Source organism: Betta splendens, chromosome 8, assembly GCF_900634795.4.
Source record: "Betta splendens chromosome 8, fBetSpl5.4, whole genome shotgun sequence".
Taxonomy (NCBI): Eukaryota; Metazoa; Chordata; class Actinopteri; order Anabantiformes; family Osphronemidae; genus Betta; species Betta splendens.
Window position 1 is genome coordinate 4,245,296 of NC_040888.2, and position 14,825 is coordinate 4,260,120.

At 51.8% G+C, this 14,825-nt stretch overlaps 1 protein-coding gene across 2 annotated transcripts; it reads right to left on the reverse strand.

Annotated features, from left to right (window-relative positions):
- Positions 1–556: 556 nt before the first annotated feature.
- Positions 557–9,500, reverse strand: LOC114860481 (neuronal pentraxin-2-like). 2 transcript variants are annotated; one of them, XM_029159121.3, is made up of 5 exons: positions 8,321–9,500; positions 6,627–6,870; positions 5,157–5,401; positions 3,164–3,343; positions 557–2,664 (listed from the first exon to the last, which is right to left on the reverse strand). In XM_029159121.3, the coding sequence occupies exons 1-5, from the start codon at positions 8,768–8,770 to the stop codon at positions 2,437–2,439; spliced, it is 1,347 nt and encodes a 448-aa protein (XP_029014954.1). In that variant the 5' UTR covers positions 8,771–9,500; the 3' UTR covers positions 557–2,436. The 2 variants fall into 2 exon arrangements, with proteins under 2 accessions (XP_029014954.1, XP_029014953.1); XM_029159120.3 differs by having other exon boundaries at positions 6,627–6,873.
- Between the last annotated feature and the right edge of the window lie 5,325 nt (positions 9,501–14,825).

Here is a 14,825-nt window from a genome sequence, read left to right on the forward strand (position 1 = left end):
ACGAGTAATTATTCACCGTCTCTCTCTCCAGTCATGTAGAAAGAACGAGCGGACGAGTTGGCGACGCCACTGAATTGGTAATTTGTTTTTAGTGATGTAGTGTTATCATCGCAGCAGCTGCCGAGACCGTTTCTTCACAAAGCCTCCAGGAATTTGCTGTTTGGAAATCTGCCTTTCAAGCTGTATTACAGTGGGAAGAGAAACTCAATAACTGGAACAAATCTGGTCCTCGGACCCAAAGTGTTGCTTTCTGCCGCACACACACACACACACACACACCGTCTCCCCCTTCACAGAGACCCATAGAACCATGAACCTCCCATTGGTGACGCTCCTCAGGACAATTTGTCTATGAGTTATTGGACAGTGGCTGCAATTAAAGCAGCAATTAGCGCGTCGCACGCGGGCTCGTTCTTCCGTGTTGAATTTCTGATTAAGAAATGATCCGAGGAAGGGACTCGTACTAAATGTCTTTGATCGCGTAAGTTTATTGTTCTTGCAGCCGAGCACGAAGAGGTTTCACTCGTACAGCAGCCGCTGAAAGGACTCCACAGTGTGTGTTTTACACAAACTAATTTATTTAGCATTTATTCAAACTCAAGTTGGAATCTCGTTAATAATTGACAAGTAGATCGAGAACATCGGGGTTTGCAATGACACAGTAGCAATTCGGTGGAAATCAGTGATGGAGAATACGCAAAAAAATAAAAAGCCACACGTTTCACGGACTGCGGGTGACTGGTTGTGTCTCCGAGGCCTCACGTCGTCGCGTTCCCACGCCGGCAGCGCTGAGGACGGAGAGCGCCCACGCTGCCCTACATTGTGGCGGCTCCCGTAATCCGCAGGGGCAGAATTTTTCATTTGCACCTGGACGCCTGCCAGTCCAGAGGATTTCTGCATCGGCCGCTGACAGCCTCCCAGATGAGTGAGTGAGAGAGAGGAAGCGCTCCGTGCAGCTCCATGTTCCACAGGTGAAGCTGTGGCAGTGATGCCTCCGCAGAACACGCTCCCGCGGCTCAAGCAGCCGCTTCGATCGCTCTCAGTGCTGCCAAAAAAGCCGACCACAGCGTTTGAACTGTTCACGAGCAAAAGCACATATGGTTCTGACAGAAGGCCATTCACAGCTTAAACAAAGCATCTTTTAGTACTTCTGCTTTTTTCTTTTTTTTTTTTTTGTTGCACAATGTGTTGCTAATGGACAAAAACCATGAGCAGGAAAAGCAAGAAATACACACGTTTGTACCGGAAAGAAAACCCCAATTTCACAATGAGCGAGAGCAGCAGATCGTAAAGTTTTGGTGACATTCATCGCGTCCTCGTGAAGGTGAGCGTGCACCTTTATAACATTCTTTCATACTTTACTGCATTGCAACATGTGGATAGAAGCTTCGGTCAGGACGGGTCCAGAGAGAGGAGACGGGAAGTCACAGGTTCCCTCGCGGCGCTCCAGCACCAGGCTTTTTCACAGAACAGCTGAAATTCAGCGTTGAAACAAATGTCCACGACATTAAGGACTGACAAAGCTGACAAATGTGTCATTTTTATTCACCGAGTGCCAGAAGTCATCGATTTGCTACACTTAAAAAAACAACAACGCAGTATTCGTGGAGCAGAGCTGTTCGTGTGCAGCGAGAGGCAATCAAGAGCAAAGGCTATCAGAAAACAACTTCTACGCCGGCCGCCGAGCGCCGGTCTCCGTTTGAGCCATCGATTATGTCACAGCGGCGGATCAGTGGCCGCTCGGGGCCAAACTAATTCACAAACAAGATAATTACGAGCCAGATGAGGAATTAAGGGTTGCTGCGGGAGGTGGAGCCTCCGATGTCCCGGCCGTAAAGCTGTTTGGGCTGTGGCAGCTGCTCAAGGGGCAGAGAGGTATTAAGTGTAGATTTACAATGAAAATACCCCCCTCCCCCTCCTCCCTCATAAGCTCCGGTCGTTTCCACACGCTCGGCCTTGCGTAACGCAGCATTGGCTTGTTTGGACGCCCGGCACACTCTCCTCTGAGCGCATTGACGGGAAGCATGCACCGTCACATGTGCGCCTCATGCATCGCATTCTGGACCGCTGCACTGTGGAAGAAGCAGGGGGAGGGGGTGATCAGCACTGAGGGGGGAGGCGGGGGGTGCTCTGCTCCGCATCCGCCTGGTTTCACACCTGGCGTGGGCTCCGGCAGCTCACAGCGTGCGCTCGCGGTCACCGCAACGCAAAAAGAGTCAAACGAAAAGCTGAAAGCGCAGGACGACGGGTCACAACAGAACAGCAGACTGAGGCCGGCTGCTCTGACGCCCCGAGACCTCAGGGTCCAAACTACACCGGCACGCGAGCCCAATGAGAAGTCTCTGAACATGTAAAAGTGCTGCTCTGACGCCCGGCTCCCTGGGATCACGCAGTCAGAACACTGGAGTCCGAGTGGACGGCGCCGCACGGGTTCCTTTAGGAATCGAAAGCCCGATCTTCGCAGATCTCCAGGGCGGCTTTAGTGGCGCCGCCGAACACCTCCACGTTGGCGTCGATCCACGGGACCACGTTGCCGGGCATGTAGGCCGAGCAGTTGGCCAGGCCCACGATGTCCACGGGCCGCAGCACCCGGTCCCACATGTTGAACTGGCTCAGCTCGCCCACGAAGGCCTGCGTGGCGTCGAAGCGGCCGCCGACTATGTCCTGGAAAACACAGGAAACCGAGATCAGCCGCCGGACGATGACGGGCCGTCACTCAGAGGTGGGTTTCATCAGAATGCAAAACGAGCCTGCCCGCGTCTGCGCTACCACTTTAAATCAACCCTCCACATTGTGCAATCCCCGGTAACCTCCACCCGCGCCCGTGACTCTAACCCAAAGCAACAGCCGCCGCCGAACTAATGCGCCGTGAGTGAGCGGCTCTTTGGAGCGTCTCGGCCCGTTTAGGCGCCGCTCGCGCGCCGCTGTCATGGCGCTAACTGGAAAAACTCGTTAATATGAATGAGTTCATGCTGAAGGGGCCGCGGTAGCGTGAGAAGAGCCTGGACTCCATGGACCCCCCCCCCCCCCCCCCCCCCCCCCCCCCCCCCTCCCCCCGCTCTGTGCCTGCGGCGGTGAACTCAGGGGAGTAAACATGCTGATATAACCCACACACACACACACACACACACACACACACACACACACACACACACACACTAACCTGCTCCTGGCCCAGGATGATCACACCTCCAGGTTTAATTGGGTGCCAGGGGGCCAGGTTGTCCCCGGTGCCCAGGCGCTCGCCGTCCTGGTACGCCTCCCAGAACCCGTCCCTGGTCGTCCAGGTGATGCAGATGTGGTGCCAGCACCCGTCGCTCACAGACAGGGGGAGCTGGGCCACCTGGAGGCCGAGTGACACGGAGGACAGGGACAGTCAAGACGGGGCTCTGAGATTAATTCTTATCCTGATGGAAACAAGCGTGTCAATTAGCAGCGTTAAGCTTCAAAGAGGCGCCCGTCTGCAGAGAACTCTCCAGACGAGCCGGCGCCACCTACGAATTTACATTACCCAGGTGACATCAAGGGACCGAGCGTCCTTCAAAGCTTCGGGTCGCTAACAGCAAAACAGCATCCTCCTCTGCTTCCACGCTTTGTCGGCACATCAAAGACAAACAACTGGTTCTTTCAGCGACCGGTGACATCACAGTCCTGTGAGGATCTCACACGGGAGGTTCTGAGCGTGCAACTCATTAGCTTTTCTCTTTCGAGGCCACACTGTATCTGCTTCCAGAAGTAGCGAAGTTCCAGATACAAATAAATTAGAAAAAAATAAAACTTATTTAATTCGATTTGACTTGAGGGGCATTTTTTTCATCACCGGGGCCACTGGGAGCCTGAGCCTCACTGACCACGTAAAAGTCTTTAAACACTCAAAAAAGCAGATATTTAGACTTCAATATCATCATGGTCCATAAACTGCAGGCTGGACACTCATTTCTCAACCACATGTCAGACACTGAGCTCCAAATTCACAAGTTATGAATGATTCTATATATCAAAAGGACAGTGACACCGCTAATAAAACAAGCTCACGTGGACGACATCAGTGCAGACGCGTCCACGTGACTTTTGGCGGGTGTTTGAATGGAATCCAGACTAATCTGCGTCCCGTCGGGTCCAAATCCAGATGATGACACTGGATTCACAAAGCTGGGAGCAGCTAACGCGCTAACACGCTAACGCTGGACCGGGCTCCATCACTCACACGGAGGCATCGACCGCTCTGCAGCGAACGGGCGGAAGATCCTGATAGAGACGCCGCTTCACACCAGAGACCCCCCCCCCCCCAGGTACGAAATACAGACAACGTGGCACTTCTTCATACGGCTGAGGCAGCGTTCTGCCTCCTTCTCAATATGCAGCCAAATGAGCAGCATAAACAATGTGTCCCAGCGGAGCCTGTTATCACTGTGAACAAGTTCAACACATGGATGTGCTGCTGCACATAAGGTAATCATATTCTCTCGTCCTGCTCGCTCTCCTCCGCCTCGCTCTCTGTTTTCCACTCCACAGTATTATCACTTCATTCCTCTTGCATCTTCTGATCCCCCCCCCCCCGTCCTCCCCCCTCTCTCTCCTCAGCACTGTATCACCTCTGAAGCTCTGACGCCTCCCCCCTTCCTCCCCCTTTCTCCCCCTCTCGCGCTCATCCTTCTCTCCCTCATCCGTCTGACTTGAACACATGTATAATGCATGGCGAAGGGGGAACCTTGAAGAGACCTGCCTGTGCCAATAACGCCCAATGTAAACAAGACAGTCGGGAGGCAAAAAGAAGGGAAACGCTCTCCAGCGCGGGAAATTCACCCCCGAAAATCCATTCCTACCGTTTACATCGACATAACAATTACATTTCTCTTCCAGACTAAACACCAGAACATGTTCACGCCTTTCTAACACTTTTAATTCAGTTCCACTAACTAATCCCTTAAGTTGATTTGTTGACTGCCGTATAGTGTGAATGCACAGCAGAGGAAGCTTTCAAATGAGCACGCGCGGCTGCATAAGTCCTCTAATGAATTACTGTTATTCTCGGATTCGTGTGGAATGTGGGTCAGCGCCGTTAAATGTTCATAAGGTGCTAAATTAAACATCCGGAGCTGATGGTCAGCGACTGTCTTCTCATCTGCGCTCACATGGACTGAACGCAGACCCACCTTGTCGTTGACCAGCAGCTCGATGGGGTTGTTGCCCCACTCGATGAGGACGATCTCGTTGGCCTGGCCGGGCACGCCGTAGGAGAACGGGGTCCCGATGCCGGGGCTGGCGCTGGACTTGAGCCACATGCACACGGTGAAGGCGTACATTTCCGGGAGGCTCTTCTTAATGCGGCCGTACAGGTAGTTGGTGCGGAGGGAGAGGGACACCTTGAAGTCCTCGGGCGACTTGAAGGCGTTGTTACCTGTGGGTGGAGGACGAGGGCCCACGGTTAGAGGCCTCACAGACAGAGGATTCATCAGCCTTCAACACAACTTGGCTGCAGTCTTAAAGATCTCAACTATTTTTTGATCTGAGCAAATCAACACTGACTTTGATGATCTTGAGATATTTCTCTTATACTTTTTTTAAGTTGGATCAAAAGAAAACGCTAATATAGTGTTTAAGATAAATTGGCAAGTTGATTTACGGGCAAAGCATCTAAGTGTATCTAAGCATCGCTTTTGTCCAGATCAAGTGCTTATTGTTGTTAACGCTGCTGCTCTGCTCCATTCGGGGGCTTCGCACTGGTTCTGTTCTGACCACACAGGGAATAAACATGTTGGTCATGGGCCGCTGGTCAGCCATGGTGAGATAAGAAGGCGGACAGAGGAAGTGGAGCCCACTGGAAGTTAAAACTTCCAAATTAACATAAAGCAGAAGAACGGGAGTCGCGAAAACAACACCCAGGCTCCGCTGTGCAGTGGGTTCGCGCCGAGGAGACATGCGGCGTATTTTAATGCTACTGAGCCACAGTTTTATCGCGCTGAGCAGAGAGCTTACGCAGAATCCACAGCTTCTCCGGCTATATGGTGCAGCGGCATCACCGAATGAAAGATTTACAACCCGGGCCTGCGCTGCATCCCGGATGCCTGCGTGCACAGCAATAACCGGGCCTCTTGTTCTCACTGTTACTATGTCTGTTTGACAGGAAGCGTCACCGTGGCGCTAACGCTGCGGGGCGGAAACTTTCCAGCTGACAAAACAACTCCGTCCTGACATAAATTGAACATAATCCGGTTCACTTACACAGGGAGCGATGCACGCTCGCACTGTGCAGGCGATTGCGTGCGACGATGCGCAATTAAGTTGCTAAACCTGTTTAAGGTGAGTGAATGCACGGCCTCGCAGGACGTGAGCCTGCAGAGAATAACTAAGAATATCTTTAAAATCACCTCCCAGGGGCAAAGAGCTTCTGTTATTTTGACGCCTTCCGTGGAAGTGAAATATTTACTGTTTACTTTCGCCGCCACTGTTGTTTCCCAGCCTTATTTTAAGACTTCTCCGTGAATGGCTCGCAGACAAACCCTTCCTTGCATCACCGGAAATGTGCCCAGGAACTGACTAATTGTCTCCAAACCTGGCAACCGGCGACAAAAGCCTGGCGTTGGCGCCCGCCAGCGCTCCGCGGCACCCGTTGTGTCGCTTACTTTTCTCCAGCTCGACGATCCTCTCCAGGAGGGAGTTGAGCGCGCTCTCGGTGCGCTGGCGGTGGGCTGCGGTTTCGTTGTACAGCTGGCTCTTCTCCTCCTCCAGCTCGGCCACCTTCCGGAGGAGCTGCGTCTCCAGGGCGCCCAGACGCTGGCGCAGCAGCTCCCGCAGCTCCGGCGGCAGCGGAGCCAGGGCGGAGACCCCCCCGGACGACGCGTTGGCGGTGGGGAGGCGCAAACTCTGCTGCTGGGAGGCAGCGGGGGGTCACATACAGACAATGACACGGACATTTAATCCAGTTAATCCCCAGCACTCAAACCGCCGTTCTGTTCACATAAAGACCTAGATTTGCAGTGGATGAATGATTATGATCCGCCCTCAGCGCCTCGTATCCTTTTAGCACCATTGGTTTTTAAATTGGAGACAGCGTGTTCCTGTGGCAGACTGACTGGTGACCTGCCAACCCCCCCCCCCCCCCTCCTCCACCCCCCACGCCCTCGCTGGGTATTAAAGGTCGCTGCCACGGGTGACGTCGCGCACACAACTGGACGCAGCGCCGCCTCCGCGCACGGCAGCAACGCAGCTGTCAGGTTCGCTGCCGATTTGTATCACAATCGCACAGTTTAATTAATTTTCCCCGACACAATAAAAATCACCTGAATGTCTGCGGTGAAAGCGATCCGGCTCTGAGGGTCGAGCCAAGCAATTGCACAGGGCCTGAATGGAAACGCTGGCGACCAGTGGCAGACGTCCTCCACCAGAGAGCTCTGTGCTATTAATAACGCATAGCTGCAATAATCATTATGCTGAACAGATGCAGATCAATAGAAAAGGCAATATATCCCGCACAGCTGCTATTTATACTTGATTTGACCGGGGTATTAAACTTTCAATCAAGTAGAGAGGGAGGCGGGGTGTAGACAGATGGAAGGAGGGGCCGCGCCGCTCTCTGCACTAAGTCATTTGAATTTGAATACTGTGATTGTTTGAGACATCGCCGCTGTCAGATAGTAACACTGATGATAGCAGATACTGCGGAGGAAGCAGCCTCCGACCCACTGTGAGCGACTGACCTCACCCTCCGCTGATCCGTGGGTCCTGGAGCAGAGGGGTGGGGGGTGGGGGGTCTCCGGGGACCCCACAGAGGTTCGTTTGTTAGAGTCGGGCCGACAGAAAAGCGATGGACCGAACCACCGGGCGCCTGATTCGATTTAAGCATGTCAATGCGCCGAAGCAGGTGCAATCACACGGGGAGAATTTCATCAGCTCCCATGAATAATTAGTCACGTGGCTGGCAAATAAAACATGATGTGAAACACACACGCGCCAATTCGGCGATGCACCGCAAATCCCTGACCCGCACGTGCCTGATTATACAATTGACAGGCTTTTTTTGATGCTCATTCCTTATTGATGCTTCTTACGCAGTGGGTTTCACGACCGGGCTGCGTGATTAAAAAGCTACCGATGTGACACGCCGATTACGTGACCCTTTGATCTCGTGGAGCCCCAGAGAGGGTCCCCCGCGGCGCGCGAGCGTAAGCAGACGCGCATTTGCGGCAAAAAAGACTCCGCTGACGTGCACGAAGCCCCGAGAGCAAAAATCACGCCGTTGGTGGTGATTCGCATTAACGTGCCGGTTGAAGTGGAGCACATCATGGGTATTTCTGGTGCGGAGCCGAACGCGTCTTACCTCCAAGTTCTCCAGCCGACCCTTCAGGGTCTGCATGGTTTTGCCCAGCTGGTCCATGGTTTCGTTGGGGTCCCGGGGCAGGTCCCCCATCGTGTTCTTGCCGTACTCCTTCCGCCTGGAGCCCTGACCCCGGGACTTGCCCTGCGACGACTCGTCGGCGGCCGCCTCGCAGCGCGCCAGCTTGGAGTTGAGCTCCTTGATGGTGCCCTGTTGGCTGACGATGGTCTCCTTCTGCTGCAGGATGGTCTCGCGCAGCTGGATGATGGTGTTGCGCAGCTCGTCCTCCACGGGGCTGCTGCCCTGGACGCGGTTCAGCGCCGCGCCGTAGCCGCATCCCGGCTCCGCGCCCGGGGGGATGGCGTTGCAAACGAAGCGGCCGCCTGCAACGTCCTGGCTCCGCGCCGCGCGTCCGCTGAGCAGGTAGAACAGTCCGACTACGAGAGTCAGCATTCCGAGCAGATGCGCGATGATCCCAGGTGTTGAAGCGAAACAGACGAGGCGTAGATTACATTGGAAGTCACCGGCAAAATAATCAAAAAACTTCTTTTAACAACTTTTTCGTTGAAATGATCATTTCAAGTGAGATTTCCAGGGTGTGAAAAAATAATTGTATAGTTTAATAAAGAAGAAATCGTAATCCGCAGTGGCGAGGATGAAATACATCCGCTAAACACATGGTCTACTTAGTTTGAGAGAAATCATTTTCAGCAGGTGATTTAAAACGACGCTTTGTTTCCTCCCTGCGTGTATATTAATTTGTTCTCGCGTGAAGGAAAAAATCCACGGCAGGAACTCAGTCGCTTCTCCGCTTGGTTGGGTTGTCAGTGAGCGGTGCTGAAAAGACAGCGACGCTGCTCAGCCGGATTATTATGGGGAGGTGCGCACTGGCGCTTCCGCTCATCATCTGCGCGCTTTATTCATCCTCAGCCACGTCATCGCTGAGTCCCAGAGGATCCGACTCATGCCGCGTTTGTCTCGATGACTTTTTTATGACCTGTTTGAATGCGTCTCAAACATGGCAAACATACAAGCAGCCAACGCTCCACAAGCTTCAGGGGGGTGCCTGATACCGCTGCGCCCGCAGCCTCTCCCCTTTCCCGAACGCACCGCCAAAGGAACGCGTGCAGCCACAGACTGATAACTTGGCATCTGTCTGGATCCTGCGCGAGGAATCAAGAGAGACTGAAAGGGAAAAACTCCGCATGACCCGCGGAGTGAAGTGGGATGGGATTTTTTTACGCACGCGGTCTGAGGTCGTTCTTTGAGGATGAGCAAATCCAGTTTAAATCCGCAGTTCAAATGTGAATTTGAATGGTGTGACTTAAATTAAACCCTGTTCCCACCAACGTCTTTCATTATAATCATCTACGCTTAAGCAATGAGTTTAATTTCCTACACACATGTTTGAACAATGGTTGAATTTTTATTTTGGACTCTTAAAACGTTGGTATTTGCTCATTAACCATGTTGATGTGAGGATTATTATAGTCAACTCAAACTGGTGACATGTTAATAGTCGTGTCTTGCTGTGGAAATATAATCTTGAATGCTGAATGGCATCAAGGCCAAACTGAATAAAGTCAAATTCTCTAATTTCATGTTTCAACCTGTTAATCTGAACATTAAACAAAAGCCTATCGTCCTAATTCACACAATGCAGTTTAATTAGCTGATGTCTGTATTTGCCCCAGTTTTCTGTGGGATGTCTAAGCATTTTATATATTTAGATTTCTCACACACAGAACCCAACGTCCTATTTCATGCAGAGTCATGACAAACGCTGGAATCAAACTCTGCCTTGGGTGGATTCAGAAAGGACTTCCTCCCCAGAAACAACCAAAACGGCTCCGAGAACAGCATTTTGAGACGCGAGAGCGACTTCCTCCTGCATCCGGGCACACCGCAGCGCTCCGCCGTTGCATGTGCGACATTGTAATTTGATGCCACCATTATATATTTAGAAATCTGTAGGCAAACGCGTGTTGGTGGCAGATGAAGCCATTAGGCTCGTTCACGGTGACAGATCGTGAAGAGAAGCGGCAGGTTTTGTTTGGAGCGCCCTTCATGTCGCGTCAAAGGAAGACAAGGGAGCAGGCGTCTGTCAGGTACCTGCTAGGCGCTGTGGAATATGAAAAACTTCAAAGCTGTTGACTCAGATTATGAATCAAACTCTCACAGTTCATATCAAGCGCACAGACGCCGTTTTTTTTAAAAAAAAGCCTCATCAATCTGTTCTTTTGGCTTCAGATTTACAGATGTTTCCTTTAAAATCCAAAGTGGGGATGGGAGTAGCTCGGGAGGCTGTGCAGGCTGCTGCTGCTGCTGCTGCTCATCGGGGCCGTCATCGTCTGTCTGTTCACGGGGTCGGAGAGGTAAATGTCAGCCGGCATTAACGCACCGTCAGCGTTCAGCGGGCACACGGTGTCCGGACTGACGGAAGCCACTTCCTAATATGACAGGTCTCCTGGGAAGCTTTTGAAGGGGGGGGGGGCAATCACTATGACAACCTTATCTTCCCCTGACCCCCGGCCCCTCCCTGGTGGAGGAAGAGGAGCGGGCGGAGGTGAAGTGGGAGTAGTGAAGACCGAGCGCAGATGACAACTTCCACTTCAAAGTTGATGGGATGAAGTTATTTCCCTTTCATGTTGCAACTGGTGAAGTAACTTTACTTCTTTAAGCGCCTTCACTGAGGGTTAAGCAGTCAGCGGGGATTGAAGTCTTATCCTCGGTGGAGCTTCCCATCCACACTGATACGTCTCCTAACTGGGTTGCCAGGCTCCAAACAAGATTATCAGAGTTTACGCCCATGACAAAGACACAAATACAGGAGTTGTGTTGTGTCCTGGAAGAAAGAAATCACATCTACTTGCTTTGTGTTTGAGCTTTGTCGAGAAAACAGCATGGGAAAATCAAAGTGATACTGCAACATGGCTGTTTTCTATCGGCCTGTGTTCATTTGTCACGTTAATGCATTTGGACAAAGATGCCTTAAGGAGGCTGATTCACTGCACCGGGTGAGTCAGCGAACACATCCTTGCTCTCCATTGTGCGTTTCGTTATTTGGGAGTTCCACCTGTTGCGTGTGACGCGCGATGCGCCACAGATCCACCACGCGGACGAACACTCAGCCACGCTCACTCACTTCACGCGCTCCCAGGCTGTCCGACCACTCATCTCGTCGCTAATGCCTCTCCCCGCGTGCTCACGAGCACCCCCCCCCCGCCCCACGCGCCTCCATTCAGGCCACGCGCTGGCTACCTGCTCGCCAGCGGGCGGTGAATCACGGGAGCCCGGGTGCCTCCCACGCCGCGGCGGCACGAACAATACACCTGTTTGCGGCGGCTCCGCACGCGGCGTGCGCGTGAAGGCGACCGGGACCGACACAAAAGGACTAAACCGAGCGTGGCAGAAGTGGAATATGTAAATCAGATTTCACAGTTTTCGAATATTGTGCGTGCATCGCGAGGAAAATGAGATATCGCACAAAGTCGCACACGTGCTCGCCAACATACTGGCTCTGACAAACACACACAAACACACACAATGAAGCAGATGTAATGAGTGTCACACACGCCTTGTGTTATTCACGGGAACCAAAGGCCCGTCATACAGTGGCAGCTTCACGCCACGCAGCGCGTCAGGGCTTTAATCAGCCGCGGGCAACGTGCGTCCAAAGACTCTCTCCTAACTCCAAACGACACTGTACTAAAGTGGCGGCTCCTCGTCTGCGCACGCGCACGCACGCACACACGCTTCCAGCCGCCGCCTCTCCCACTGCCGTGCACTGACGCGCCAATGCACTCATCTGCTCCGCTCACGGAGCGTCAGACCGGCTCGCCTGCCAACAGTAATGACACTTTGCGGGGGGCGGGGGGGGGGGGCTGTAATCGCGTTGGCTTCACGCTCCCCGCCGCCGCTGCTCCATTCGTTCCTCGTGTCTGCTGTTGGCCTCCAACACCACTTTAAGACAGAGGAATATTGTGAGCTGATGTCTTGGCTTTGTTCTGCCCGTGTTTGTTTGCTTGGCAATGCGCTGCTGGCTGCTTCATTGGTCGGCTGCTGATTTTCTCGTCGGCAGCTTCTTGGCATCTGCTGGGTGCTAATCTCTGTGCTTATGCTGCTGTCTACTTTCTTATTGGTTTTAATTGGGAATTAATTGCTAGCGGCTGAGCCTTTCCCAGTTTCCTTGTTTGTCTTGTTGATTGCTGTTTGGCAGCGAAAGTTGGGACGACTGTAATGGGTCGAATTTGTTCTGCTGCATACGTTTCCCTTTGTTGTTGTAGAGGCTAATATCATAAGTTGAGGGAAATCTTTGTTACATCCAATAAAGAAGCAGATGCCTTTGCTCCTTTGGTTTCGTAACACAAATGTTTGCCCAACTCATTTTTCTTTTTCAAATCAATTTGTGAGGGAGCAAATGAAATAGAAACCAAACACAGTAATCTCTGCGCCTTCAAATTGCACTGCTGGTTGACACATCCATGCGAAATTAGATAATTATTTCTCCACGTGTGCATCATTATTGGCTTTTTATGCAGCCATCATGGCGATGTAGGACAGCTGCCTCGCGAAAGGAATGAAAAGGACTGATTGACTTTGTTGAAAGGCCTGACGATTCCTTTGATGCCGACTGTGGAACTGAACGGAGGCAGTCGAGAGAATCACCCAGTTCAAATTGAAAGCAGCTTAATCTGTGGCGCGTCTCGGGACCGGTATCAGACTCTTGAAGTGCTCACCTTGGTAGAAGTGGGTCGGAACACGGGAGGAAAAGGTCACTCAAGATGTGTAGACGCGTGCTGTTGATCTGCGAGCACTCGAGCCCTGACATGGAGGCGTACAGTACGACACGCGGCGGCATCTTGGCGGCAGAAGGCATTTTTACTCACATCTACATTTAAACATTCCGTCTTTTTTATTCTCCCAGCTACTTGGCATTCAAACACAGCTCGCCTGTCTCTGTGGTGCTTTGTTGATTTATCTATTATCAGGTAAACTCTTATGAAAACGCCTCAAGGTTCGCAGTTTAATTCAAAAGATTCCGTCTTAATATTGTAACGCGCTCACTCTTTGTCCGGAACAATATGCTACATTGCTCTCAAGGCTGTGAGCGTTGCATCGCGGGGAAGGGCAATAAGGTCCAATTCACGGCCCGTGACCTCAGAGACTAATCTTAATGGCTTGTCGGTAGATAAAAACAAACAGGGTGGCGCCCGGGTTGCCGTTATGTAATCCACAGGCTGCCGTAGGGAGCGACCGCCCACAAACACCACACGGTCTGTCATCAGGGCCCGGCCGTAAAACGGGTGAGTCAGTGTTCACGTGCTGCGTGTGCGTGATTTACTGTAAGATAATACCCAGAAATACAACAAATAAAAGGCTCAGAATCCACAGTGACCCTTCAGGTGTGGAGTGATATGAGACACACTCACGTCACAAACCTACAGGCAACTTAGCACCATTTTATGGTTCCCTGTGTTTTAATTGCTGCCCAGCGTTCGGAGGCTGGTGTGAGAAACGCACAGCGCAGCACAGCACGGCCTCTGGAGAAACTGCTTGTCTCGCCTTTTTTTTCGCTGCCGGATCATAAAGACAAACTCCCTCAATAAATTAGGAAAATGAAAATCAATTAACCTTCAGAGAGCGAGCAGCCCGTCCCAGTGGCAGTCAAGCAGGACTTTTAGAACTTAAACTGCTAGTTTGACTGAATGTGAGTGTGCAGGTCCTGTTACGTCACGTGAATCACGTCAGGAACAGATGACATGCTTGTTTTTATATCTCAGCTATGACGAACAGTGGAAACAGAGACATCCTGCACGACTTTCACTATCAAATACCCACCACCCAACGTCACCTGTATCACATCACATCTTAATCACACAACTAGTAGTCGAATGAGATGATTAATGGCTCGGCTAAGGCAGAAAATGCTCTCAAATTAATTGTGTGTTTTGCTCATCTGATGAGCTCATTTGTCATCGCTTCAAAACAGAACATCTTCAGTGCACGTTGTGTAAGACGTGGATTTATCTCTAATCAACATAACTACAATCCTCTAATTCAGTACATTATACACTATGCTATACATTATGTGTGATATAGATTTGTTAGTAAACCTATCTAATTGATTCATGTCTGCATAATAATTGGACAAGGAAGCATAATCTACATTCAGCAGGTGTCAGGGCATAGTTCAGAGATTATTACTGTGGATTATTAATTGACTCTGGTGAAACAGACATTTCTATTTTAAATTCTCTACCGGGTTTCGCCCCAAATAACGGCCTGTTCCATGGGATCTCTGCTGCCGTCTCATAATATCATAACTGCGGGTGCCGTCTGCCAACTGTGGCTGTTTTTGATTAGAAGCAGGCCACGGGGGATGGAGCGGGCCGAGGTCCAGCTGCAGCCGGTCGTCGCCTGGCTTAGGCGGGGGGGGGTGGTGGGGGGGGGGGGGGCATGTGCTGGGTGGAGCCGCGGGCCGGGCAGCATCCACACCCCGGGGAAC

Excerpts from the sequence above, each read along its gene's own strand:
- LOC114860481 (XM_029159120.3), bottom strand. The coding sequence starts at position 8,770 with ATGCTGACTCTCGTAGTCGGACTGTTCTACCTGCTCAGCGGACGCGCG. Across the intron at positions 5,402-6,626 it reads GATCGTCGAGCTGGAGAAAA|GTAACAACGCCTTCAAGTCG; the intron begins GTAAGCGACACA and ends CTCCACCCACAG. Across the intron at positions 2,665-3,163 it reads TCATCCTGGGCCAGGAGCAG|GACATAGTCGGCGGCCGCTT; the intron begins GTTAGTGTGTGT and ends TGTGTTTTCCAG.